This window comes from Temnothorax longispinosus, chromosome 6 (assembly GCF_030848805.1).
Source record: "Temnothorax longispinosus isolate EJ_2023e chromosome 6, Tlon_JGU_v1, whole genome shotgun sequence".
NCBI lineage: Eukaryota > Metazoa > Arthropoda > Insecta > Hymenoptera > Formicidae > Temnothorax > Temnothorax longispinosus.
Genome location: NC_092363.1, coordinates 22947198 through 22973268, shown reverse-complemented (window position 1 = coordinate 22973268; position 26071 = coordinate 22947198). Strand labels below are relative to the sequence as shown.

Here is a 26071-nt window from a genome sequence, read left to right as displayed (position 1 = left end):
AACATTCTCATTCATCTCGACGAATTTCAACATTGACTCCGTGGAAGGATTGATCTGTCTTGCAATCAAAAATTCGGGTCAAAAACACTTTGATGAAGGGTGGAATCAGTCTCCGACAGATGAATAATCAAATTATAACTTGTTTTAACTACGCCTAAATTTGTTCTGAAAAAATTGTATCGTATTTTAATTGAAATAAGGAATTTACACGTCACAAATTAAAATGTAAAAAATTGGATCTTCATATAAATGTATTTTCAATCGCAGCTCCAATATCCCAATCGAAAGTTTGTTGAAAAATAAGTAAAATAAGGAGAAAAAAATGAAAAGTCTACACTGTATCTATTTCTGCCGAGATTTGTCCGTATTCGAAATATTATTTCATGATAAATTAGAAATTGTGTATGTCGATTATATTCACGTTTTCCTCATCGTACAGTTTATTGTCCAATCGCCGTCGAATGCTGATGAATCCACGGTGTTCAGCAGTTTCGACAAAGCCGATTATAGAGGAAATGTGATTCCATGCGCAAAGCCAGCTAATAAAGTTCGTGCCAAACAGGTGAGCGTGTTGCGATAAATAAAGAGATGCTATGATAGGGGTTGGTAGTATAAGGTAAGTATATATATTATACTAAATGCAAAAAGTTACAATACATTTGATGTTCGTTTTTTTTTTAACTTTTTTTCCTCCTTTTAACATTAGCCTCTCCTCCCTCTTTTATCGCAGTAACGTCGTTTTCAATTGGTTGTATACACACAAACTGGCCTGGCAGACCGGAAATAATAAATGTATGCTACAAAAATTCGTAACTTATCGACCGCCGTTCTTCAATCGTTATTACATACATAGTTATTTGTGTGTTCCTTCATATCCTCTCTCTTTTCTTCATTCGTTATTATATATTTATCTTCATTACTATTAATATTAATAGTTACTTAAAAATGAAAACATTCATACTAAAAATTTGCAGAGCTCTCCTTCAAGTTAATGTAAAGCGATGATCTCGCGTAACTGCGGCTTTGAACACGTTGTACTTGAACACACGGATATGCACATGGATAAGGACGATAGTGAAGTCAAACGGCGCGTGAGCGTGTGTAGAATATTTTATATTTAGGTGGCACGCGAAAATCGGAAGTCATAATCTGCGATTTCAAATACTAAACGTACATATGTCGCTCAGCTTAAAATACTCTCTCTCTCTCTCTCTCTCTCTCTCTCTCTCTGTTTGCACAATGATTGATAAAGAATTATCGGATGCATAATCGGCCTTAAGTTGGGATAAGAATAATGGAGAACGGTCTATCGGTTAATGTACAAGAGGATCTAGAATGACAATTCTCTCTTAGCCATACAAATATCCATTTAAATATGCTCTACATATGTATACAAAGTTGAAGCTGCTGGCGCTTCAATGTCTTGAAGTCTCTCTTTCTAGTGTCACATTTATATCTCGCACATACCATGAAAAGGGAAACATTTTACCACTGCGGTATTAATTTAAATCTCGATTAAATCGACGAATATATCTGCTAAACAAAGTGCAAGTCACTTCTGCAAAAATTTTGCCTTAACTGAGTAACGAGCTGTACCTAATATCACCATGCTATATTCGAGTTTAATTCTTTCTTTAACACTTGGACTGTCACATATTACGGTATACGTACACGATACTTATATTTCCTTGGGAATTATGGCACTTGTATGTGAATGACTATCTTACTTTAATTCGTATTTGTCGTTCGTAACGTGACTGAAGCGTGAGACAAGGGTCTTAATTGTACCCGGATGCCATGGTTTCCAAGAAATTGTGGGGTGAAATTTCAGTCGAAGTGTTAAACGAATTTGTAATAAATAAGCGCGATGTTCAACGTGTTGTATTTTGTATGTTTTATATGGTTTTAAGAGGATGTTGTGTAAACGATATAAATGTCTATTAACAATTGTTTAAAAATACAAAAGAGAAGGATACTTTTCAAGTTGATTGTTAATAGGTCAAGTACATTGAAATTTTTACATTGGAATAAAATCTGTTTATAGTTGAATGAAAGTGACATGAAAGTGACTTATCTCTCAATCGCATTTCGCAATCCTCTCTTTCATAATCACATAAGACACACGCAATATTTTGTCGTAAGGAAGAGAGAAGTGATAAAAGTTAAGTGCTCCATCCTGTATATTTCTGGTTTAAATTTTATGATCAAATTTTCTTTTTTCTCTTTTTTTTAACAATATTAAAGTGTGCCAATTACGTGATAACTATTCGACATAAGTCCGGAAATACATTTTCCGCGCGTTTCTAAACTAACTTATAAAGGAAAAGGATTCGAGATGGTTCGAATCTTCGTTCACATCCTACGTAGCGTTCTTCAATACCTATAACGGAAATATAGATAGGCTTACGATTTTGAGATGTTACATAGTCCGACGGGAACGCATGTTTGATGCTTGTCGGTTTTACTTGTCCTTTTACATTTTCTTCCCTAATTTTTTTTAAAAAAGCAAAAATCGCAGCCACGCGAAACCTATCCCTTTATCCGCGCCTGCGTTAAAGCGGCCGCGTTATCATCGCCGCCATTGTCATTATCATAGTCAGTCTGTCATCGTTATCGTCGTCTCGTCATCGTTATGTCGTCACCGTCCCGACTCATTAAATTTGACATCAACATCGCGTATATAATATTATACATGAAAAATATTCATCACTAGAATGCATGCTTAAAAAAATTACGTTAAATGAGGCGAAGCCCTGAAGAGAGGGGACGCGGTCGCCGTGTCCCAGACGCGGGGTATCACGACAAATTTTCTTTTTTTTTTGTTTTTTTTTTCGTTCAATTATAGACTACTGCGGATGTAGAGTCGCGCTCGTGCGTGATCTACGTTAACAATCTCCACGATGATCTTGATCACGACGACGAGAAATACAAACTAACATAAATTTTCTTTCTCTCTCTCTCCGTTTCTCTCATACTCTTTCTCACTCACTCAATCACTCTCTTTCTCTCACTACTTATTGCCAAGTGCAAATTCTCAATGTCCTTTTTTTTCTCCAAGACATAAAAAAAGAACATTAAAATTTTGCTTTTGACGTTACTTTCTGCGACAGTGTCGCGTGGATTTCAAACCGATCGCTTCAAAAGTTTCGATAGTTTCGTAAAGGAATGAGGCTGATAGGCCAGGAGAGATGCATCGCCCAATCTCTCAATAATCGCAGAACCCCCTCTCGCGCATTGCTTGTGAACGTTGTTACTGACTAGAACTCTCGTTTCGCTTCATGCTCTAAGCGGTCTACAGCATACGAATACTGCGTCAAGAAGTGCAAATAGATAAAACATTGTCCAAAGAGAAATTGGTGCGTCATGTCCCGAAAAAGATGTAGCTCCTGCAATGGTTTACACAGCGCGGAAATGTTCTGCGTTGTCGCTACGTCGGACGCATTTCCGCGCTCTGCGCCGACTGCGGTTCACATTTAACGCTCGGCGTAATGGGAGTTCCGCAATTACCAGAAGACGTTATTGACCTTCGTGAAAACGCGACCGATAATTTAACGATCGAGCGACACAACGTAAGACCATGCGCGCGCGCGATCCTTACTAACATTATCCAAACGAAAGTAATAATAAGTATGTATGTGAGGAGGAAAGGGAGGTAGAATAGAAAGATTTTACAAGAGAGAACAGAGTAGCGCAGAAAGATGTTAGGAGAATGTAATTGTTCCTAGAAGAAAAGGGATAGGGAAGGAAGGTGAGACCAGGAAGAAGATAGGGACGAACAAAAAGTTCCGAACTGCAACGAGACGAGGCCAGGATTGTATGCTTATATACGGATGGAGCGAGAAGAAACAGCGAGACCAGTTGCTGCAGTCTAGAAGCATTGTCCTGTCTACGATCGATACCGGTCAATCGGCGATCGGCAATATAAATAAAGGGGATCGTAGAAGAAAAGAAATTGCCGTCTTTCTTTTTATTTTTTTTCTTCTTTTGCTGCGTGCAACCGGGACACAGTCTTGGGATCCTCTAGTCGTTTCGTCGGGATTCGTTCCGTACGATTGCTATCTACGCCGATTCTTCACCTGGGGCAACAGAACAGTTTCGTCAGCGGCTGATGAGTCGACTCGAAAGCGTACGAGATGCATGTCACAGCGCCACTCCGTGGTCCTTCTTTCGCTTCGATCTCACTTGGTCGCCTCTCGCTTGGTTACGTGGTGTGTGTTTGTATATGTGTGTGTGCGCATCGGAATTCGCTCCGCTCCCTTTTCGTCCTGCGATTTGGCGAGCCGGAGGAAACGCGCGGAGTGACGAATGCTGCGCACTAACTCTGTAACTGCCTCACAAAGAGTTCCGACACAATTTCCCGATTTCAGATCACGTCCCGTTGCCTCTTTCAGTCACTAAAATTTGCCACACTCCGACAACGTTCTCCTGTGAACTCTTATTGAACTTGTCGCACGGCTGCACGTGTTATGTGTATGCGTTATGTGTATGCGTTATGTGTCTATGACTGCGTTTGTGAATACTTCGCGACGCAAAGTCCTACGGGATTGCCCGATTGTCGATGTACGAAGGACGAATTCGAACCGATGATCATCGTTTTTCTGACCGATGATTTTAGATACACACACCACTGAGGTCAAAGTCTCACGCGAGGAATGTGAGCCTTGTCCGAGACTTCGATTGGTACGCCATCCATGTTCGAGCTCATATTTCGTACGATTTCTTTTTGAGCTACGTCAGCTAATATCGATTGTTGTTGTTGTTGCTTGATAAACGTTGTTGCAAGCGACGTTTAAGCACATGAGTTGGCATCGGTAATGAGGTCGTGCGACATACGAAATAGTCCTGGATTCCACTTCTCGAAATGAAGATGACAGATGCGTAATGATACGGGTGACTTTATTCAGTATAGACGAAATTAGAAGGGGCGACTGTTGCATAGTTGTGGCCGGTATTAGCGACGGTTTTGGTAACCCGGATTACTCGGATTGCCTGGTTGTCGCATACCTCCTCTACCACCATCGCCACCTCGTGTAAATCCTCCGCGGCCACCTCGTGCACCATGCTGTCCGCCTCTCATTACGCCTCCGGGTCCACCTGATATTAGATCAATAACGAGTTAATAAATAAAATTGTACTAATCAGTAAATTGGAGAATAGTCCGGAAATTACCTGGTCCACGCTGTTGTTGCTGCTGCTGTTGTTGACCGCCCATGGAGCGCATACCGCCATCGCCGGAATTCAATCTGCCGCTACCATCCAACATGGGCCTAGGCCTCACCTTCTTTTCCTCCACATTCAATTTTTGTCCACTCTCGTCAGGATAATAGATAGGCTAAAGCAACGACCGTAATGAAAGCAACAAGTTCCATCTTTATTAAACGCGACGATATATATGTCTAAGAGACGAACTTACCAGGGAATTTAACACCTTAGTCACAACCTGTTGATCCTCGAACGTGATAAATCCATAATTAGGTACTCGAGCGGTATTATTTCCGCCTTGCGGACCTTTGCATCTGTCGTTGGATTTACTGTGTACACGTAATTCAGCGACTCTACCGTAACGCTCGAATACCTGGCGCAAATCGTTCTCAGAAGCGTTGTGTGGTAAGTTGCCCAGGAAAAGTTGATGAGCGTCGCTGTATTGTCCTGGTCTTGTGCCACGTCGTTCTCCATCTAAGATATATCATTATATGTAATAATATGTTAAAAAACAAAATCTTATTAAAAAAAAGAAAGAAAAATAAGAAATTAAGTAATTAATACAAAAGTACAAAAGTTTGTACAAAAGTAATAAATACTTTTGTATTAATTACACAAAAAATAATTAACATAAAATCAACCAAGATTGATGGGATCGTGTCTTAAAATTCATTTCCATATTATTTTAAATATGGAAGTTTACATTCTGCATTAACCACCTTTTAAATGCATGATCTATCTTATTTCTTTTTACCTGGTCCCCTTTGTATTAGTCCCCTTTGTCCTAGCCCCCTTTGTACTAGATCCCAGTACTTTTTACCTCTTTGAACTAATCCCCCTCTTGGAACGCGTTGCTGCTGAGGATGTTGTTGCTGTTGCGGCGGTTGATTTCCGCCCACTCGATGCGCCTGTTGCTGAACTGTAGATACATTATTGGACACAGACATAGACGTCGGTCCGTTATTTGCAGGATGCAATGGTGATCTGTCGTCCAAACGTATATTCGTCATGGGTGGCTACGAAGAATAAGAAATCTATTTAGCTTCTTCTTCATTGCAAATCATAACACTACACGAAACAAAACTTACCGGAGACATAGATAACTTGGGAGCTTGCGGGCTAGTAGCACCAGTATTGGCGCTTGGGAAAGACGCCTTTACCAAGTTAGCATACGTCTTGGGCCCGCTGCTGTTGACAGTGGTGCTAGATACCTGATGTTCGGGTTCGGTCTCTTGTGCGGATGCAGTAAATGTTTCTGTCTCAGGCTCGTTCCTCTCCTCCGTCTGCGCCTGCGGCTCGTTCTCGCTCTGCTGTTGCGGTTGCTCCCCATTGCTTAGCTCTGCCTCCTGCACGAACTGCGATTGAGCAGTTGGCTCGGCTATGTACGGATGTTGCTGCGCTGGAGGCGGTGGCGGCGGTTGTTGTTGCTGCTGCGGTGCTTGTTGATTGATCACCTCCTCATGCACCGTTCCATTCAGCACTTGCTGTATAACTGGATGAACCTAACAATAAAAAGAAAAATAAAAAATTACGAACAGAATTATATTATAACCTATAATAGATAAAATCAGACAACAGATAAACTTAATTCTTTACTTTAAATCCAAATACAGAAAAAGAAAGAACTGTTGTGTGTGTGCATTTATATAAACTGGTTACCAATCCCAAGTGACTGTTAATTTTTTGACTGTAATAATATGTCATATTTGTTACACTAACATGAGGTTGAGGTGGCGCAGCGTAATACATCGGCTGCTGTTGCTGCAGCGGAGGTTGCTGGGTCGGAATAAGAGGTGGTTGAGCTTGTTGCTCGGCAGCTTGAGTAGGAGCCGATAATTGCTGCACTTGAGTCTGATGTTCATCTTCCTCAGGCTCAGATCGACCAATTTCCTCAACTTCTCTCTCATTGCTCTCACCACTATCCCCGGCACTCACGTCAGCCTCATCCTCATCCGGGAATATCAAGTCTTGATAACGGAAGATATCATTGTGCACGTAATACGTTTTAGGTGCTTGCACGGCCAACACGAAAGTCTGGGTAAATCGACGCATCGGTTGCCCAGCGTTAGACAGTTCACCAGATACCTGCATAATAATCAAAGATAAATATTTAATTACACAGTAATAATCATATACTTATTGAAGAAATTAAAATCACAAATGTCAGAAGATTAGATTAATTTCTAAAAATGTGTTATTTTAAATAAATTAAAGCATGCATAATTATTATTTAAGAAGCGAATTGTGCTATAAAACTAAACAAAAAAAAAGTAATAATGCTTTGAAGATAGTGTATTCAATATCCCAATGCATATTTGAAATTTTGCCATTGTATTCTAATACAATTCTAATAAGATACAATTGTAATCATATCGTTTCTGTGGTCTACCTTATATAAAGTTGATATAATTTACCTGAACAACAACTCCATTTTCAAGAGTGAGCTGAGAATCGACCTGGCTTATTTTAGCATGACAATCGCGAAAATTCAGTTGTTGAATCTTCTGGTGTATTTGTTTTTGACCGATCGCTGGGGTACACTCTCGATTAGAATCCAATCCGCCGTGCACGAAGGAAGAATGTTGATTGTAGAACCTAATCGTAAAATTCGTAACAATTATTGCGATGATCAAAATATTCCTTGACGGGGAATAACGCGTGGCTGCAAAGAAAAGCGGTCGATTCGTAGTCGACAGATCCTAGGTTCAAGCCTGACCCTCACCCTATATACATATGATTAGATTTATAAAAGAAATACAAACACGTCAATACGCATGACAAACGCGCCGCGTTTTACATAGTCAAAAAAATCCAAAATATTATGAAGGAAAACATTAGAGGAGACTTATGTGCTAGAGACCCTATAATAAGACAGCCAGTTTTGATTGGTCCGCCAGTTTTGTCAAAAGCAAGAGAAACAGAAAGTGAAAGAGATATAAGAAAAAAAGAGAAAGCGATATGAACGTATATCCTTCTCTCTCGCAGAAATTTGACAAAACTGGCCTTATGGCCAGTCTCTTATATAGGGTTTCTGTTATGTGCAGCTGTGGACAGACGGCTGTTTATCAATGGCTGTTTATTATTATATCTTAAAAGCTTGAGCTTGTTCCAGCTGATAGGAAACCTATAGCGCAGATTAAATCGAAAAAAAAGTCTAGCTTAGATAACTCAAGTATAGTTTTAGATAACTCACCTGTGGAGATGGGCAGGCGCCTGATTCAGCAACGTATAATATTGTCGGACGAACTCGCGACCGACACTCTGTGGAGAGGGAGATGCCTCCATGACCATTTTCTTATTTTTTTTAACTCCTAGAGTTGTTTTTCGCTGGAAAACAGCAAACTAAACGTTCAAATGTAAAATCTTAAAATTATTAAGGCAGATATCTGAAACAAAGAGAAAAATACATTCGTTAGAGACGGCATCACAACATAATTATTAATTAGTATAAAATTGTGGATTAAAACTAAAATTATTAAATTGTGTAGGGCGTAGGGCATTGATACAACTTATAATATATAAATATATTATAAAGTTTACTTATGTATCAATATAATACTTGATAGAATAATTCAACGTGTGTACCAGTACAATATTAAAGTTATTATTATTAATTATGATTTATAAAACTGCATAAATTATATTTAATTAAAATCTCAGAACACGTTGTTTTAACAAAAACAAAAATATTTTTTATTACATGTATAAATTTTAAGGGAAAAAATTTTTTAAATTACAAAATTTCTTTAGCAACGTTATTAATCATGTGTGTAACTTTGCAACGTAAAAATGGATATTACGAAAAAATGGATTAATATTTAAGAAACCATGCGGCAGTTTCTTCATCTTGGAGCATTTTTGGCAGACATTTTGGGAAATGTATTAAACACACGCACATGTGTGCACACAATGATAATCATACAGATATATTCAATGTACTAATATTTGATAAAACACATTGATATTTTACAATTGCATTTCTAATCGGAATTTAAATTACTGGCTGATTTATTCAATGCCTGTACTACTGTGCCATGAATTATTTCCGCGACGATGAAAAATTATTATAGCGATCTCCACGCGGAGCCTGTACGATCCTCGAATCCTCGAGGATACACACACGGCCGTTTATCCCTCGCGTGTAGCCCTTCGTCTCTGAATCGTACCTGGCAACCTCACCGCGGGGAGATTAAATCCCCCGAGCCTCCCGAAATCCCGTCTCGTTACGCAGCGCGCAAATAATCGGAGCGATACGAGCATGCGGCAAACACAAAGGGATAGGCGACGCGCGTAGCTCGGCGGAGCGCATGGCAAAATTTTCGCATGCCACCACCTCTCGTCCTCTCGCGTTCTCTCTCTTCCTCTCCTCTCCCCCCACCCTCGGGCTCTCTTTTCTTTGTCTCCCTCTCTCTCTCTCTCTCTTCCTCTACGATCCCGACACCGCGCTGGATGCTCGGCTTGGCGTATATCTCGCAAGCACGTGTCTCTCAACCCCGAGCGGAGCAGGACGACGTCTCCTCCGGGCATCCCCGTCGCGCGCGGAGCAGGACGACGAGAGGTCCGCGAGCCGCCGAGGAAGAGCACGCCAACGAGAGCGCGGATGCGACGAGAGGGAGAGAGAAAGAGAGAAAGAGAGAGAGAGAGAGAGAGAGAGAGAGAGAGAGAGAAAGAGAGAGAGGAAGAGGGAGATAGACGGAGAGAGCGCGGTCGCGCCCGGTCGCTCGCGCAAGCATGGCGATGTTTCCCGATGCCCCGTGCACGGGAACACGCCAACGCGGGCCGAGGCGCGACGTCGAGGGGCTGCCCCGGGCGGGCGAATCGCGACGGCCGAGGCTGGGGGCTGCCCCCCGCGACGGGCACGTCGGATCTTCCTGGGGTCGCGTCCAGCGGGCGACGCGATTCCCATCGCGGTGGAAGGCGACCACGTTCTGGCGTGCTCCCCTCGTGCTCGAGGAGGACGACCGAGCGAGCGAGCGAGCGAGCGATCACCTCGACGAGCGGGCGATACCTCGGTCCTCGCGGCGACCGCGAAACGATGAAACGGCAACAATAGAGAGCGTGGGGGGAGATGCCTTACCTGGGAGATTCGGGCGCTCTCGCGTGTGGCACGGGGACGCACAGCTCTGTCTCGGGAGAGGGAGCACCTCGGCACGACCGGCAGAGCGGCTGCTTTATCGCGCGGGAAGCCGACGGTGTTGTGTCGCGAACGAGGTTCACGCGAGGGTGGATTGGCGATGCCTCGAGCGAACGAGCGAACGCCACAGACACGGAGCCCACAAGTTGCGTGGTGTATCAATTATAAAAACAGTTCGCGGTTTTCGGTACGTATTCGTCGGGTAAACGCGGCTTATACTTGTACTGTGTGTAGTAGTGGTATCGGCGGCACTGTGTGTCAGCAAATGCGCGCAGAGCAGCGCCAGAGGAACTGGCGACACACGGAGGCGTCGTTCAAGACACAGACGGGCGCATCAATCCGGCGTTACCGGAAGCTACCCGAGCGCCGGCGTGGCGGAAACGGGAAGCGGCGAATCGCCGACGCCGATTGGCTCGTGATGATGTGCCCCGGCCCCCGGCACGTCGAATCTGGCCCGCGCACGCGCTATCCCCTCGTCGTTGCCCCCCCGTTCCCGAGCTGACCGACCACGTGACTGCCCTGGAGCTGGCGATGAAAACGCGGCTTTGGAATCTCTTTCCGCCTTAGGTCCTGCGCACAATAGAGCCATATTAGGAATAAGGCTGAGTTTCCACTGAGCGCGTCACGCAGCGTCACGCGTCGCGTCATCCAATCAAAACATCCCATTTCGATTCCGTCACAAGAATGTAATGAAATGGGATGTTTGGATTGGTTAACTTGTGACGACGCGACGCGTGACGCGCTCAGTGGAAACTCAGCCTAAGAATAATGATATTTTAAATATTAATTATAAACAAACGGAACATGATCAGGGACGATTTTTTCTTCTCAATCTTTTTTACAACCCAAAATACACCAATTTTGTTAAAATTTTAAAGGAGAATCGGCGGAAGGGCGTTATATTCAATATTAAATATATAAATATTAGGATCTATAAATATATTATTACAGGAATATATATAGGAATATTCTTGTAATAAATATTAAATATTGAGATATGTAAATGTAGGAATACTTCTATATTTATACCTATCTTATATTTTGGTCTTTTCCATTAGGAGTTCCGCATAATAAAAAATATAAGGAACAATAAGGGCTCAGTCACAATGAGAAAAATAAGGAATAAGATAAAGGAATAAGGAATAAGGCATGTTGCATCTCACTTTAATGTACAGTGCGGAGCAGAAATGATTCCTTTATCTTATTCCTTATTTTTCTCATTGTGACTGAGCCTTAAGGAACACAGATATTAGCGATTAATACACGGCTTCCGATAGGTTAAAAATCTATTGTCTGTGTTATTCCCTGTTATTTCCGTTGCCTGTATTTTTCATTGTGCATCATCCAACTTTAATTATTCTTGATGCTTTAGTCCTAATCGCTAATATCTGTTCTCGTTCCTTATATTTTTTATTGTGCGGAGGCCTTTACGTTTAATTATTATTTTTAATTCAGATTCCTATAATATTTAATTACTTATTCTTAAATATTCCATTTCGAGAAACCGATGAAACCGACTCGACGGATGTCCGCCGCTAAAAGGACAGGGCGCGTTTGCAATCTGAGCAATATCGTGCCGTTCAATCAGAAGTGGCCAACGCGACATGCAGGTTTGTTCGGTCTGCTGCGTTTTACCTTCTTCTTGCGCGCAACGTGGGATCATTTAGGAATCTGTTTGTTATTGAACTGGCTGCATTAATTCAAAGTTTATCTTTTTCCATCCAGTGTGGAGTAAAAAAGATAAACTCTGAACTAGTGCAAGACGCAGATGGAAATGGACAAAAGTGACAAAGCAACGTAGAAATAAAAAGAAATAAAATTAAGAAAATAGAAAAAAAAGATTAAAATTAATTGAGTAAAAAAATTAATTTTAAAAATAAAATAAAATAAAATTTTATTATTTCTTTTTTATAAAAATGAATGCCGGCATCTCGTCGACGGTCCCTGGCGAGTTTAATTGACCCTGTGTCCGCTAGGAGCGCTGACGCACGTTTTCTGCGTTCTCGATCGCGGCGTGCGAGTTCTCTCTCCCTCCCCCTCCTGCCCGGAGTCCCCGGTCCCCGCGGCCTGGTGCCTGGTTGCGTCGCGTGAAGTTGTCTCGGGGAGCGAGTCAGCGAGCGGCATAAACCGGGGCGGATTCGCCGATTTGGGACGCTGATCATGTAGCTTGCCGCGAGTCTTGGCAGGCGCTACCGTGGCTCTCTCAACGTAGGAACTGGCTCGCACTAGCAACAATTATAACAAACGAGCCCGTTCGCGTTCCATGACTTCCCCACTCGATCACACGTGAGTAGAACGCACTTTGGAGTAGTTGGAGTAATTGGACTCTACCTCGCGTCGCCTCGCGACGCGACTTGCGTTCGCGCGAGATGTGATTGACCGTCCGTCCGACCGACCGCTCGTCTCGCCGCGAGATTCACTTAGAGCCGAGGCTTCTCGACGAAGCGAGGTCGGACGGACGGGATAACTCGTGCACGCGTCCGCGTTTCCCGTCTGTTTGACGGAATGGCAAACGTAGAACATGGTAGCGTGATTTTAGGTTAACAGAAGATGACAGTATTAGAAACGGAGGAAGACGCAGATAAACGCTCCGTTCCTCCTAGAAAGAAGTTCTGCCTGTCCCTGTCAGGTCGCGGACGTGCAATCCCCATCGTCGTCCCGCAGCCCCCTCCTACATCCACGAGAGGGGGCCTTCTGGATAGAACAGATCTTTCGTTTAGTATGCTTCTTTCATTTATTTGTAACGATATTAGCCATCCCTGTATTGGCAACCGATATGTAATTTAAACAAGAGGCACATCTTTGATCGTACAATGATTTTGATAAAGGTACAAGCAAAATGTTGAATGGCTATCGAAATCAGCTGAGCAATCACCAGGATGGAAGCCACGACATGTCTGGTACCAGTACGGAAGGATTAAAGATAGCCACCTTATGCAATCTAGGAAATACTTGCTTCCTCAATAGTGTATTATATACTTTAAGAATCGCGCCTTCCTTTCTGCACAATTTACATCATTTAGCCACCGATTTGTCAAACCTAAACGACAAGCAACTTCAGACAAAAGTAAATACTAGATAAATTTAATAGATTGATTTGTTGAAACATTTGTAGTTTTTTTTTAATCTAAATGTATACATATCGAAATTATCAATATTTTTCTTGTAGGCCAAATCTTCTTCATTAGGTAGAACCGGAGTATCGCTAACATCGAGCAGTAGTCGTAGCTGGAGCAGTAAAGATCTGCTGGCGCTAGCTGGATCAACAGTAGAAGCCAATAAACCACGTATTCAAATAGCTACTGAGAGATTACACGAGCTCTTTATGGCATTGCGAGCATCGGAGGTGAGAGAGAACAGCGAACCGTACCAACCGGATGCTTTTTTACAAGCTCTTAGGTATGTATATTATTGTCGAGGTATTGCAGAAGTGTTTTGCGTTCACATTATCCTTATATTGGTTTCATTACAGAGAAGTAAATCCGATATTTGAGGGAAATCAGCAGCAGGATGCACATGAACTTCTGGTATGCTTGCTCGACAACATCAGGGAGACTTTCCAATTGTTGGTCAGATACAGAGAGAGCCAATTCGGTCAGAGCAACGGCGGTTATCCTGAATTTACCACAAACCATGCCATGACAGAGACACAATCGGAGAGCGCTTCTGCGAAGAGGAGCCTTCGTAAGTCCAGAAAGAAGAAGAAAATTACGAGCAGGGGGAGTTCGGTATCTCTCGCGCAGCCAAACGCAAATGGCGTCGCAGGATCCACGAGACCATATGAGAACGGTCACGCAGAGTTCGCAGAGAGTAACGGCGAGATAGGGATGCGCAAGCCGGAGAGCAAGAAGTGTTTTATCTCGGAGGACTTTGAGGGTGTCAGCCTATTGCGCACAACGTGTCTCGAGTGCGAACACGTGACGGAACGGAAGGAGACCTTCTGCGATATATGCGTACCCATTGACATTGATCGTTCAAACGAGAAAGGTGCGCACTTAATTAGTTCTTGTTCGCTCTATGCGAAGTAAAAGTAGAAATATGTTATTACTATCATTTAAGCTCATATGACGTATGTTTCTAAGCTCTGTCTGTGAGATTTTCATAGCTTAAGTATTTTATATTCCAGAATTAACTTGCAATTAATAATAATGTGACTTTTCTTCATAGATGATGATGGTGAATTGGTGGATAGCAGTGAGGTATACAAACGCGCTGTAGTGACTAGTGAACTGCTTTGGGGTAGGGATAAATACTGGTGTGCACGGTGCCTACGATATAATGAGGCTCGCAGAGCCGTATGTTTTCCCTCTTTACCCAGACTCCTTATCTTGCAGTTGAAGAGATTTTCTACTGCCGCTGGGTAAGTCTCGTGTGATCTTTCAGCATTAAAAGCAACAGATATTATATAATTGAAATTGATACCAGTAAAATATAGCTCAAAGTTTGTAAAAGTTATCGAAAAATGTTTTTGAAATTTATGACAATCATAAACAATTGTATTAAAATTACAAATGTTCCGCTAGTTATTTATTTTTTTAAGGGTTTATTGCATATTTAACTTTGCTTGAGTCACATTGAGTTACATTTATATTACATCGATCAAGAACCTTTTGCGATATTCGCATCGCGATTACATTGAAACTTACGTTTTCAGTTCGATGGAGAAAATCAATAATCATATGCCAACGCCGTTTACCTTGCAATGCTTCTGCGAGGAATGCAGTAACGATGAGACCCATGGGACGACAGCTGGTGGCAGTACGGAGACGCGGCATGTGTACAAATTATACTCGGTCATAATGCACCAAGGTGCAACGATGACCGCCGGGCATTACGTCGCTTACACACGTTTACCCGACGAATCTGCATACGCGGAATATTCTCAATGCGATCGCGACAATAAGCGGCAGAACTCGAGCCAGGCGGGCGCCGCGAACGCAAACTCGTCATCGTCGTCTTCCTCCTCTGACAAAGCGACAGGCCTCCTCAAGTACTTCAGGAGCAAGCCTAGCGCGAGCGAGAACAAGGAGCAGCTAGTGAATAGGGTCGGCTGTCGTAGCATGGATTGTTGCGGCATCAGGCGAAATAAACAGGGCGTCACTTGGCTGGAGTGCGACGACGAGGCGGTGCACGTGATCCCGCTGCGAGAACTCGAGGACAAATTGGCGCCAAATGCGCGGAATTCCGCCACTCCCTATCTCCTGTTCTATGTGAGGTCGACGACGTAAGCTGCCGTTTCTCGTCTCCTCGCATCGGAAGTTCAGTATCAAAATGTCTTCGTTTGGAATTCTCCGAGCGAAGCAGCAGCGAGCACACGATGACAAAAATGGGCCTCGTTCTTCCCACATTGCTCTCTTCCTCACCCTCTATTCTCCAACGATCGTGCTGTGATGTATCGCACATTCCAAATCACCCGAGTTCTCTTCTTCCTGTATACGTACCGCATCGGGCTTTAGAGACGCGAGCGTGTATTATTTTCGTAGGTAATAAAACTACCGCCAATCATATTATGTACATTAGATTCCCGTCGATCGGACGGTTATACGTCGAGCTGACTTCTGTACATGTAACGAAATACCTTCGAGCTCGACGTAACGAATTCATGGAGCGAACATCGCAATTCCGCGCGTAGACGACTTAGCCTTAGTTGGGACGTGGAACGTTTTATTATTGAGTTATCTGTAAAATAATAAAAAAAAATTATGTATTCTTGACACACACCTGTCTACCATATGTGCTTTGTACCGTATCGCGAGATGGAGGCACCTGACCCGATCCCCAGGAAGTCTACCGGCGACTTTATACCGTTGGACGTCATTGGCGACGTAGCTTGAATATTTTAGAACGTCGTTTATTGCGGGCGTCCATCGTTCCGCCGGTTTCCAATATTATTAATCGATCACGCGCTGGAAAATGGCACGATTCAATTTCCAGCTGTTAGCGCAAATAAGAGTACACGTCGCGCGTAGCGTTTAATCAATTATGAATTACAACGCAGCCCGTAACGAGGAGGCTGTCGATGCGCGATCGATGGAAATAAATTCTTTTCATCGTCGTAGCCGTCCAGCTCTCTTGCTAATGACCCGGTCAGGACGGGTTCGGCGGAATTTTTATCTTCGCCGAATATGCGCATACGGCCGCCGGCCGCTCGGAATATCGCGTGTACACATGATGAAATATTTGTATAGTGTCAGCTCAATCATACGTGGCTACATCCATATATCGATCATTTCCATAGGGGGTCAGTAGTGGAGTAACGTTCCACCTGTCAGTCGGGCACATAGTAGTTCCTACTACTTTCAGACGTGATACATTCAGTAGTTCGTATCTCTTAGGTGGAGCACGTTCCTACACGGCTATGTTCTCGTCGACACTCCTCGAGTAAGGCAAAAGGCAAGTGGATAGAATAATGGAACAACCTAATTAAACGATTTTATATTGGAAGATCTAATTGGTAAAATGTACAATGAACGAGAAGCTAATTGGCGATTAAAAATTTTCCAATATAGCGTTTGTTAATTAATTTGAAAAGAATTGTATATATGTTATCAACAATTCTTTTGATATAAATAATTCTTTTTCTTATTTTTACTTAAATGTAATTGACAGTTAATTTAAGTATATATCTTTTATAATGTGAGTGCTGCATTAATTTATATCGATATTTATATTTTCACTGTATTATTTTTTCGCGTATTATTTAAAGCAGCATTATTATTAATAAATTTCTCACAAAGAATCTATTGTAATCTTATTGTATTTTAATATTCAAATTTCACGTTCCAAATATTTATGTTATTTTTCGTTTAGAATTTCTTAATGAATTTTCCTTTTTATGTGCATTTTTCCGAGTACACGACGCGTCCGAAACACATTCGTCCGTAACTATATTAAACGTCGAATTCTTTGTCATTATGGTGAGTAAAGTAAAATCGCAGAAAATAATTGTATGTGACGTGAACACACCATCCTCACAATAAAAAAATGCGCAAGTCGTGCAGACGGCAATTCCTATCGCGGAGGACCTGCACTGAGAAAAAAATTTCTGCATTTTAGTAAATATTTTAATATGCGAACAACTGTGACTCCATTTACTAAGATAAAGAAAAAATTATTTTTTATTAGTATACATATGTGTGTTCACTGAGAAAAAAATGCTAATAAAAAGGAAATTTTTCTTTATTTTAATAAATGGAGTCACAGTTGTATCCCTTACAGAAATTTTATACTGTAATAAGTGATTATTTGGCTAGTGCTTATAATTATACTTATTTTGAGTATTAAAAGCATTAAAAACAGTGCTTTTAATACTTAAAATAAGTAATTAATCACTAGCCAAATAATCAGCACTTATACAGTATTAAATTTCTGTCGGATGCAAATTAATATTTACTGAAATGCAGAAAATTTTTTTCTCAGTGTAGCAAAGCACCGGCACGATGCGTAAATCATCTCCTCCGCTCCCCTTCGCATTATTCGCAATAATTTTATTCTCCGCGATAAAAATCTTAATGGAAATTTCAAGCTTTCTCTTTCACGCGCCGCATATATCGCGTATGTTACATTCCGTTTCGCTGAACGGGTGTAATCGATACACAACGGCCGCGAAGGCACCAAACCAAACAGATGCCGCGACGTGACACATCTGCGCACGCTGTATTTACGAAACGTCATGTGTCATCGAAAAATACACCTTGTTTCCGTCGAGGAACCATTCGCCGACGCTATCGGAATGAATCAACCTAAATACGTCCGTATATATACGTTTCGCCGCGCGGGATACCTGGTTTCGACGTCTCTCCTTCGCGGCGCGTTTAAAGCTACACAGCGAAGATCCGCAGTAGGTCACTTATCACCACATGTAATCGCTTCCGAGTCTGCAACTGCAACGTAGTACACTGTCTCGTGATTCTCGTGAATGGTATACTTATGCAATACTAGGGTGAACGGCGATAGGCATGGGAAAAGGGAAATATCGCACGCGTTATTTGATCGCAAAATCGATGGCGCGTTTCGCACAAGAGTCGCCGAGTTAACGAGTCGAATGAAGAACGAGAATCGTCTGAACGGAAGATATATCGGCGAACATCTTTTTAAGTCGTGGAGCAAAAGCACACATTTTCCTTTAAATTTTGTATATATAAATTAAGTTTGGTATATTTATCTGTTGTTATCGCTTTTATCTGTTGCTCACGTAAAATTAAGGAAATTTCAATATTTTATTGTTTAGTTGGCAAACGACAAACATTTTCTCAAGACGTTGTCTTTGTTGAGCAAAATTGTTTAACTCACTTTTTATTATCTAAATCGTTATTCATATTCTTACAAGCGGCTTTTAAACGAAAGTCGCTTTATGAATTATTTCCACACATTGACTGCTGTGCTTATTGCAGGAATACTTAAATCGAATTAATTATCATTATGAAGCACCAACAAGTAACCGTAGACATGACGAACATGGTGTTCACCGCTTGCTCCTATCTGGCACTCGCCGGAGCGGTCTGGATATTTTTGCGGCTCATCCAGGCCTGCTTTTGGCTGCCGAAACATCTGAAAAGGCAAAATGATGTTCAAAGAATGTTGCAAGATAAGGTGAACTCGACTATCTTTCAACTCAATTTGATCACTCGGTTTTTTTTAGTCAATGCATATGCGCAAATCAATTCACATTATTAATGTCGATTTCTGACAATGCGGATTAACTTTAAACTCGGTTTAACTCACTTTTCATCTTTTTCTAATAGTTAGAAAAAGATGAAAAGTGAGTTAAACCGAGTTTAAAGTTAATCTACATTGGTAGAAGTAAATAAGGATTGTAAACATTAATCATAATTAGCAAAGATTTATCTAATTCTCCATCTTTTAAAACGGTTTAAGAAACGTTTAATATAAGAGCTTTTTAATATTTCGTAAGATAATTATTAATAAATTATGAACGTATGGGGTTCTTTAGGTGGAGAGTTACGAAAAATACGTGCTAGAATGTGAGGAGAAGGAAAGGGCGGAAATGTTGGATCAGATCGACGATGGGAAGAAGAGTCTCGAGATGTCGGAGAAGTGGAAGGAGCGAAGGGAATGCCTCGACATGCTCAAGCGAGAGCTGGAAAGAGTTCGCGAGGGTAAAGACATGTCCGATTGGGACGCCTTGCTGGAGGAGGAGCTGAAGAAGCACGAACTGGAGTCCAAGTTTCTGGAGGAGGAAGAGGAGGAAAACTCGAAAAACGACGCTAATAAAGAGAAGAGCGACAGTGAAAAAGAGGTAAAGAAAGTTGAGTTCGATACCGAACCGAAGAAGAAGAAGTAACGAGTCTGTCTGATGTGTTTTGAAAGTGCCTTACTGAGACTTTACGATAACTGTTTCTCTTAAAAAAAAAAAATTGCATGAAAACAAAAAATCTCCCCTCGAGCAAATAAATTTTCTGTATTAAATACTCATATGTGGCGCGCGATAATCAAATAATTCAAAGATGTATGTACGATCTCGGTACGATCCGGAGGATACCAGAATTGTTTAAGTAATTGCTATTTTACTGATAATCTAATATCACACTGATAGACCAATATCATTACATAAGAGCAACGCGCCGTTATTAAAGCGAGATGAGATATGAAATAATACATTTTTCGTGTATTTCCAAGTACACAAATTTTTCCAACTTACTAAACTGCGTGCCAATTTTTTGTCGGATTTTAAAACACAGTTCTCGTTGGAATATTAAAATCCCCTACGCCTCCCTGATTAATTGATGCTAATAAACCTCTAAAACACTGTAAAAAATTTTTGGCTGAGGTAATATTTTTCGCAATAAATTTTTTACAGTGTTTTAGATGTTTATTAGCATCAATTAATTGGGGAGGGGTAAGGGATTTTAATGATAAAACAAAAACTGTGTTTTAAAGTTCGACAAAAAATCGGCACGCAGTTTAGTAAGTTGGAAAAATTTGTGTACTTGGAAATACACGAAAAATTTATTATTTCATATCTCTCGGCGTGTTGTTCTTATTTGTCTTATGTAATAATATGGATCTCTAATGATGTATCTTGAGAGCGTTTTCTTAATTATTGCAGATAATCTAAAACTTTATTTACTTTGTTATAATATGTAGAAGACATAGTTTTATTAATTCTCGTTGACAAATGGAAAGTAATTTACATTGCAAAAATTATATGTAATTGATGGTATTAGTATCTCTTGAGTAAAAATGATCGCATTGCAATTAAAGAGAGATAAACAATAAGCTTTAACTAAGTGCATATATAAAATATGTTTCCAAAGCAGAAATTACAAATAATCGTTGTTTTTACGTATATATATTATAATTAAGGAAAGTGATAACTACTCAACGTTTAATAATTATCCAAGAGTGGAAGTGAAGTTTAGACTTTAGACGTACTTATAAATCACTGAATTCGTTGTCGCCATTCCTGCGATCGATATGCAGAACAAATCGTGAACGTCTACCTCGACGGACTCGTACCTGCTTTTAATACATGTCACGTTTATCGATATTCTCTCTACGTGCGCATTAATAATATATATCATCCATTTACTTAATCGTCACGGAGTTGCGGCGGCTCTCCCTTAACGGATCCCAATCGTATACCTAATGCAACCGGCATTATATTTACTCACATATACAGGGTGTTAAAAAAAAGCATTCAGCATTTATATAGTAGATAGTAGACTTAGTACTGTGTGTACTATCTACCACATGAATTAACACCCTGTATATATGTAGGTATATCTCAGCGTGACGATATTATTAGCGGCGTTTACTTCTGCGTTCAAAGTTCAAACGTGTGAATATTTTAGGAAAGGTTTTAGATAGATCTAGAATTCTAGAAGACACGTTTTCGCAACTAATTGTAAGAAAATACATTTATTATACATACAAAGATTATGCTGCAATATACGACAATTTGTATACGGCAATTCGTTGACTCCTGTGTTTTTATATTGTAACATTATTATATATGAAACGTACATGCAACACACATATCTAATCTCTATTGTAGAATCAATAAAATGAATAATTAGGATATTCGAGAACTAGCATTTCTGTTATGATGTCTCTTCTATGTAAATTTATGAATAACTTGACAAAAACTCGGTACAGCTGCATGATCTATCGCAACCGTTTGGCTTTCGGCGTTCGAACGCAGACATATTATTTCGAGCGCAGAGCTGTTCGATGAGCGCAGCTGCTTACAATTAATTCTACGATTATTTTCCAACTTCGACAGGCAGGTGCGTGCCATCGCCTTTTACCTGTCGGTGTCGTCGCGACGAAAGTCAAGGTTATTCGATGAATTTAAAAAGCAGCGTCGTTTGCTGGCGCAGCTCCAACTAGAGCGACGACTATTTTCTTCGGCGACGGAGAGCTTTAGAAATGAAAGGGAGATTTATCAGAAGCACGCCGCGCCATTTGGGGCAACGTGCCTCGAATTTGAAAGTTCTTCTGATTATTCTATATACTTTAAAGAATACATTTCGGTTTATTTTATCCAATTAAAATTTTTTTGTATAAAAATATATGAAAAATATTTAATTTTGTAATATAAAAATGTATAAAAATATATATAAACATATGTAATAAAATATGCCCATATATGTTTTTCCTTTCTTTTATGTGTTCTTTGTTCGCATATACACTGTAAATCCAAGTGTGTTATTTCTACACGCATATAAACGTTTAAAAATGATATATTTAACTGAAGCTCGTTTTACATGTTTTGTTGCGTATTAAATTAATATGTTCAACGTAGTAAGAAAATGTTTGAAAAATAATTAGAAAAATAACTTTGCATTGTTTTTTCTACAAAAAGTAAAATTATTATTAGATCACTTTATATACGACTATTTTATATATATATATATGTATATGGACAATTTTTCTCATTTCCTCAAACTTGACTTTTTATTAAAATAAAAACAATGTAAAAATTATCCTTTTAATTATATATTCTTTAATTCTTCTTATTATTTTTCCTGTATAAACACAGTAAAAAATTATGCGTCTATATGTTAAGGTTTTCTAACTAATTTTCTAACTAATAAAAAATTATACGTGTGTAATTTTTGCGCAGTCTAGGCAGTAGCCGGGTGCTCCTTGGCAGATTGTGCAGACATAGTCAGTGGGTATAGATTTTCTTCGCAAAGAACAATTGTGACAGTGCAGACCCTTGCGCATGATCTTTCCTTCTTCTGTTAGTGTTTTCAAAGGGTGTTCAACTATACCGGGGTCACAATCAGAATCGAAATGAAAGTTCAATAAATGTCTTATTATTTCTAAACAAAAATTGTAAAGTGGGATCTTAAATCCTGAGTATTTATTGTAGAGTTGGTGCGTATTTATCATCTTGAGTTGCAAAATATGTACAAATATTTTAGAATACCACGTAAAAGTTTTTCTTTTGCGAGGGTAATTCGCAAGGGTAAGCATTTGATCTTGCCCGTCTATGCCCGACATATATTTATTATAGCTAATTATTGGCAGCGGTTTTGACTTCGTTTCTTTTCGTTTATTTTGTACTTTAACCATGTAATTTTTATGTTCGTTAGATATATAAGCGACATCTCTTTTGTCCTTCCACTTACCTATCATTATACCATTCGCATATTTCGCGATAGTTTTTCCTTTCTTTAATTTTTTGTCTCTCACCTCCGCCGGAAAAGATTTTCCATTACTTTTTATCGTTCCGGTACAATACGTTTTTCTATCAGTAAGACGCTTCATTAGTTCGTAACTATTGTAATAATTGTTTATATACAGGCTGTGCCCGACGTCTAACATTCCTTGAAGTAAATTCATAACAACTTTTTCTGAGTGGCCTTTTCTATCACGATCATCTAACATGCCTGTGTAGGCCATCAATTTTAAAATAATGCCTTCAGATGTTGTGAGCATATATAACTTAATGCCATATTTATGGCACTTGTTTGTTGTCGTACATTGTCGTCCACGCCACAAAATCATCGATTCGTCCAAGTCTAAGCTAATCTCACGGCCTGGAGAAAATATTTCCGACATTCGCGAATTGAAAAAATTCACAATATTTCTAATTTTGTAAAGACGGTCAGCCGAAGCTACTCCATCATTGTCAGGATTTTTTGCAAAGTGCAACGCTCGCAGTATTAATAAAAAACGATCGCAGCTCATTCTATTCGCGAAGATAGCTGAGCTAAATACTCCTCTATATCCCAATAGTCCTATTCGTGTCAATCGGAATATGCAGTAGTAATCCTAAGAACACTAACATTTCATCCATATAGAGACGTCTTTCCATGTTGTAACTCGGGATTTTTCTTTCGTTTGTGGGCGCAGAAATATTTCAGCAGCATACCTGTTTGTCTGTGTAATAGTAGGGGAGCCCAATAGGGGATTTTGGGATTTACTCGAGCGCGACAGATTAACATATAGGGGGATACTTTGCACCCTGTTGAGTACCTCCACTATATATAAGCCCTTAATATGGGATCACGCGTCTAGGGCAGCCGATCAGAATAGTAAAAAAAAAAATCAGTCGTTATAGAAATACTCGAGCGCGTCAGATTAAGGTAAGGTGGGTTAATAACATGCTGAAAAGTGTGCATTTCAATAATCTGACGATATGAGCGTGACGTAAAGGAGTGGGAGGGTCACAAACTTGCAAAAAAAAAAACATCACCTTGACATTCTCGAGCGCTGTCGAATTTTTTTTTATTTTGAAGGAAATAATTCAAGAATAACGGAAAAAATATAATCTGCAGATTTCCACAAGCCGAAGTAGCATAAATCGTCAGAACTAGTAGTCAGAACTATAAGTCGGTACTGGTTAAAGAATTGGAAAAAAAATTGAAGAAATGGAACTACCGCCATCCAATGTAGATTTTGTAATTGTAGATGACTTCTTCTTTTTAAATACTTTCAAAGAAATGCCGCGCAGTTTTAGGGATGTGTCAAAGATTTTGCAATGTCTTGTTAATAACTCAGCAAGTCGAGTAGCCATTGTATTTGATCGCTACTTCACACCTTCTATCAAAGATTATGAGCACACTCTTCGAGGTAGTGTGGATGACAAGGATTTCTACATCTCCGGCCCTCAACAAACGAGAACAGCAGATTTTGCGAAAGATTTGAAAAACATCAAGTTTAAAGAAGCTCTTGTCAAGTTTTTTATCGATCATTGGGCTGATCAGGAGATGGCTACGATTATCGGTAACAAAACAATATATCTGAGTCATGATTTGTGTTACGTATATTCAGTTACCAATAATAAAGTAACGCGAACCATCGATCATGAACTGTCATGTCCTGCTCATGAAGAAGCGGATACAAAAGCAGTATTTCTTGCATGTCAGCTAAAAGAAGATTCCACTGTTACATTGCATTCTATTTTCCATGCATTTTATTTGTCACATTTAGTGATTTAAAAAAAATTTTTTTTTTAATTCGTCAGATTAAGAAAATCCCTCCAAATAATCGTCAGATTATGGGTCAGCACGACTAGGACATCAAGCTGAATCACCTGTATAATAATCTGACGCGCTCGAGTATTTCAAAATGGCGATTTTTTTTTTGCATTATCAAGAAGCCGCCATGAGCTTGCGTCATGTCCGAATCGTCAGTCTTTTGAATGGGAGCTTCTTTCGGGTTCACTTAACATCCCCTCTGAATATCTGACGCGCTCGAATAAATTTTTTTTTCCTCGTTTTCAACCCTTCCGTACAGCCACCTTCACCATGCAAACCGGTAGATTAGCATACCTCCAATATCAGAGACACGTGGGGCATATACACTATCAATATCTGACGCGCTCGAGTATTTTTATGTGACTATTTTTTTTTACATTTTTGAAAACCTGTAGACGCTTCCCCCACCGGTGAAAGGGTGTACATTATATAACCTTTTTTTCTTTCTACCATCTAATCTTCAAAATCTAATAGGTTCCTACGACGCTCGAGTAAATCCCCATTTAGCCTTCTGGGCTCCTCTACTACAACTATTTCACCCAGATAATCGCAAGTCAGTATATGAAAAAAATAATGATGACAATCGCTTTTTAAATATTTTCGGTAAATTTTCAGTTTTCATAAAGTAGAAACGTTTTATTGATGTTGAATTATTTTCCCAGATTATGTTCTCTGATACAGGAGGCACTTGTTGTTGTGTTAGCACCGGTACAATATTTTCTTTTTCATCCGAACTTTCAGCATCAGAAGTTTCCGGAGTATCATCGAAGGGAACACATCTTCGCTCCCAGAATCAAAATCACCGTCAAGATACAGGTCGGACAATTTTTCCAAAATTTGTGAAGCTTCTACTTCTGTTAAGGAACTTTTATCTTCCAATTTTCTTTGTTTAAGGCGTGGAGGCTCTGCTAAATTATCATTTTCATCAGCCATATTAATTGTGATGCCACTGAAAACGAATTAAAAAAATTAGAAACCGCGCACATGGTAATTATAGCATATAATATTACCTTAAATTTATTCAATGCCCGCACAATTACATGCATACATTTAGAGCTATAATGCCGAACTAATGTGAATATATACACACATATTTTGTGAACATGTAACCTATCACGTGATCGACACCTGATCGACTGAAGGTACCGCATCACGCGCTGGCGCGTGATTGGCAGAGAACGTGTTAAATAATGTTAAATTAAAATAACGTTTGTTTATTCGAATGCTGGCTAGTCAGTATATAGAGACCGCTATAGAAGCGCGAACTTATTCGCAGTTATCT

General features: G+C 40.1%; 4 protein-coding genes across 10 annotated transcripts; 2 read left to right on the top strand and 2 right to left on the bottom strand.

The window, feature by feature from the left end:
• Positions 1 to 603: 603 nt before the first annotated feature.
• Rin (ras GTPase-activating protein-binding protein 2) lies at positions 604 to 10674 on the bottom strand. Of its 3 annotated transcripts, none has more exons than XM_071781229.1 (9): positions 10562 to 10674; positions 8396 to 8588; positions 7617 to 7797; positions 6922 to 7287; positions 6291 to 6704; positions 6023 to 6218; positions 5414 to 5676; positions 5170 to 5332; positions 604 to 5094 (listed from the first exon to the last, which is right to left on the bottom strand). In XM_071781229.1, the coding sequence occupies exons 2-9, from the start codon at positions 8491 to 8493 to the stop codon at positions 4952 to 4954; spliced, it is 1824 nt and encodes a 607-aa protein (XP_071637330.1). In that variant the 5' UTR covers positions 8494 to 8588; positions 10562 to 10674; the 3' UTR covers positions 604 to 4951. The 3 variants fall into 3 exon arrangements, with proteins under 3 accessions (XP_071637330.1, XP_071637329.1, XP_071637331.1); XM_071781228.1 differs by having other exon boundaries at positions 10280 to 10620; XM_071781230.1 differs by lacking the exon at positions 10562 to 10674 and adding an exon at positions 9369 to 9748.
• A 1656-nt stretch (positions 10675 to 12330) lies between these two features.
• Usp1 (ubiquitin specific protease 1) lies at positions 12331 to 16050 on the top strand. 3 transcript variants are annotated; one of them, XM_071781225.1, is made up of 7 exons: positions 12331 to 12622; positions 12865 to 13055; positions 13165 to 13403; positions 13506 to 13735; positions 13809 to 14323; positions 14504 to 14696; positions 14991 to 16050. In XM_071781225.1, the coding sequence occupies exons 2-7, from the start codon at positions 12887 to 12889 to the stop codon at positions 15562 to 15564; spliced, it is 1920 nt and encodes a 639-aa protein (XP_071637326.1). In that variant the 5' UTR covers positions 12331 to 12622; positions 12865 to 12886; the 3' UTR covers positions 15565 to 16050. The 3 variants fall into 3 exon arrangements, with proteins under 3 accessions (XP_071637326.1, XP_071637325.1, XP_071637327.1); XM_071781224.1 differs by having other exon boundaries at positions 12334 to 12622; positions 12876 to 13055; XM_071781226.1 differs by lacking the exon at positions 12331 to 12622 and having other exon boundaries at positions 12918 to 13050.
• Positions 16051 to 16568: 518 nt separating this feature from the next.
• On the top strand, positions 16569 to 21377 carry LOC139814755 (uncharacterized). Of its 3 annotated transcripts, none has more exons than XM_071781237.1 (3): positions 16569 to 16729; positions 18764 to 18928; positions 19290 to 21377. In XM_071781237.1, exons 2-3 carry the CDS (start codon positions 18785 to 18787, stop codon positions 19638 to 19640), a joined length of 495 nt encoding a protein of 164 aa, XP_071637338.1. In that variant the 5' UTR covers positions 16569 to 16729; positions 18764 to 18784; the 3' UTR covers positions 19641 to 21377. The 3 variants fall into 3 exon arrangements, with proteins under 3 accessions (XP_071637338.1, XP_071637336.1, XP_071637335.1); XM_071781235.1 differs by having other exon boundaries at positions 16580 to 16729; positions 18730 to 18928; XM_071781234.1 differs by lacking the exon at positions 16569 to 16729 and adding an exon at positions 16745 to 17253 and having other exon boundaries at positions 18730 to 18928.
• Positions 21378 to 22022: 645 nt separating this feature from the next.
• On the bottom strand, positions 22023 to 24526 carry LOC139814752 (piggyBac transposable element-derived protein 4-like). The gene has a single exon (XM_071781231.1). It carries the CDS (start codon positions 23495 to 23497, stop codon positions 22400 to 22402), a length of 1098 nt encoding a protein of 365 aa, XP_071637332.1. The 5' UTR covers positions 23498 to 24526; the 3' UTR covers positions 22023 to 22399.
• Between the last annotated feature and the right edge of the window lie 1545 nt (positions 24527 to 26071).

Coding starts and splice junctions, on each gene's coding strand:
- Usp1 (XM_071781225.1), top strand. CDS start 12,887: ATGACAGTATTAGAAACGGAGGAAGACGCAGATAAACGCTCCGTTCCT. Junction 13,736..13,808: donor GCTTTTTTACAAGCTCTTAG/GTATGTATATTA, acceptor GTTTCATTACAG/AGAAGTAAATCCGATATTTG. Junction 14,324..14,503: donor TGATCGTTCAAACGAGAAAG/GTGCGCACTTAA, acceptor TTTTCTTCATAG/ATGATGATGGTGAATTGGTG.
- LOC139814752 (XM_071781231.1), bottom strand. CDS start 23,497: ATGAGCTGCGATCGTTTTTTATTAATACTGCGAGCGTTGCACTTTGCA.
- LOC139814755 (XM_071781235.1), top strand. CDS start 18,758: ATGAAGCACCAACAAGTAACCGTAGACATGACGAACATGGTGTTCACC. Junction 18,929..19,289: donor AAAGAATGTTGCAAGATAAG/GTGAACTCGACT, acceptor GGGGTTCTTTAG/GTGGAGAGTTACGAAAAATA.
- Rin (XM_071781229.1), bottom strand. CDS start 8,493: ATGGTCATGGAGGCATCTCCCTCTCCACAGAGTGTCGGTCGCGAGTTC. Junction 5,677..6,022: donor AGGGGGATTAGTTCAAAGAG/GTAAAAAGTACT, acceptor GATATATCTTAG/ATGGAGAACGACGTGGCACA. Junction 5,095..5,169: donor GCAACAACAGCGTGGACCAG/GTAATTTCCGGA, acceptor ATCTAATATCAG/GTGGACCCGGAGGCGTAATG.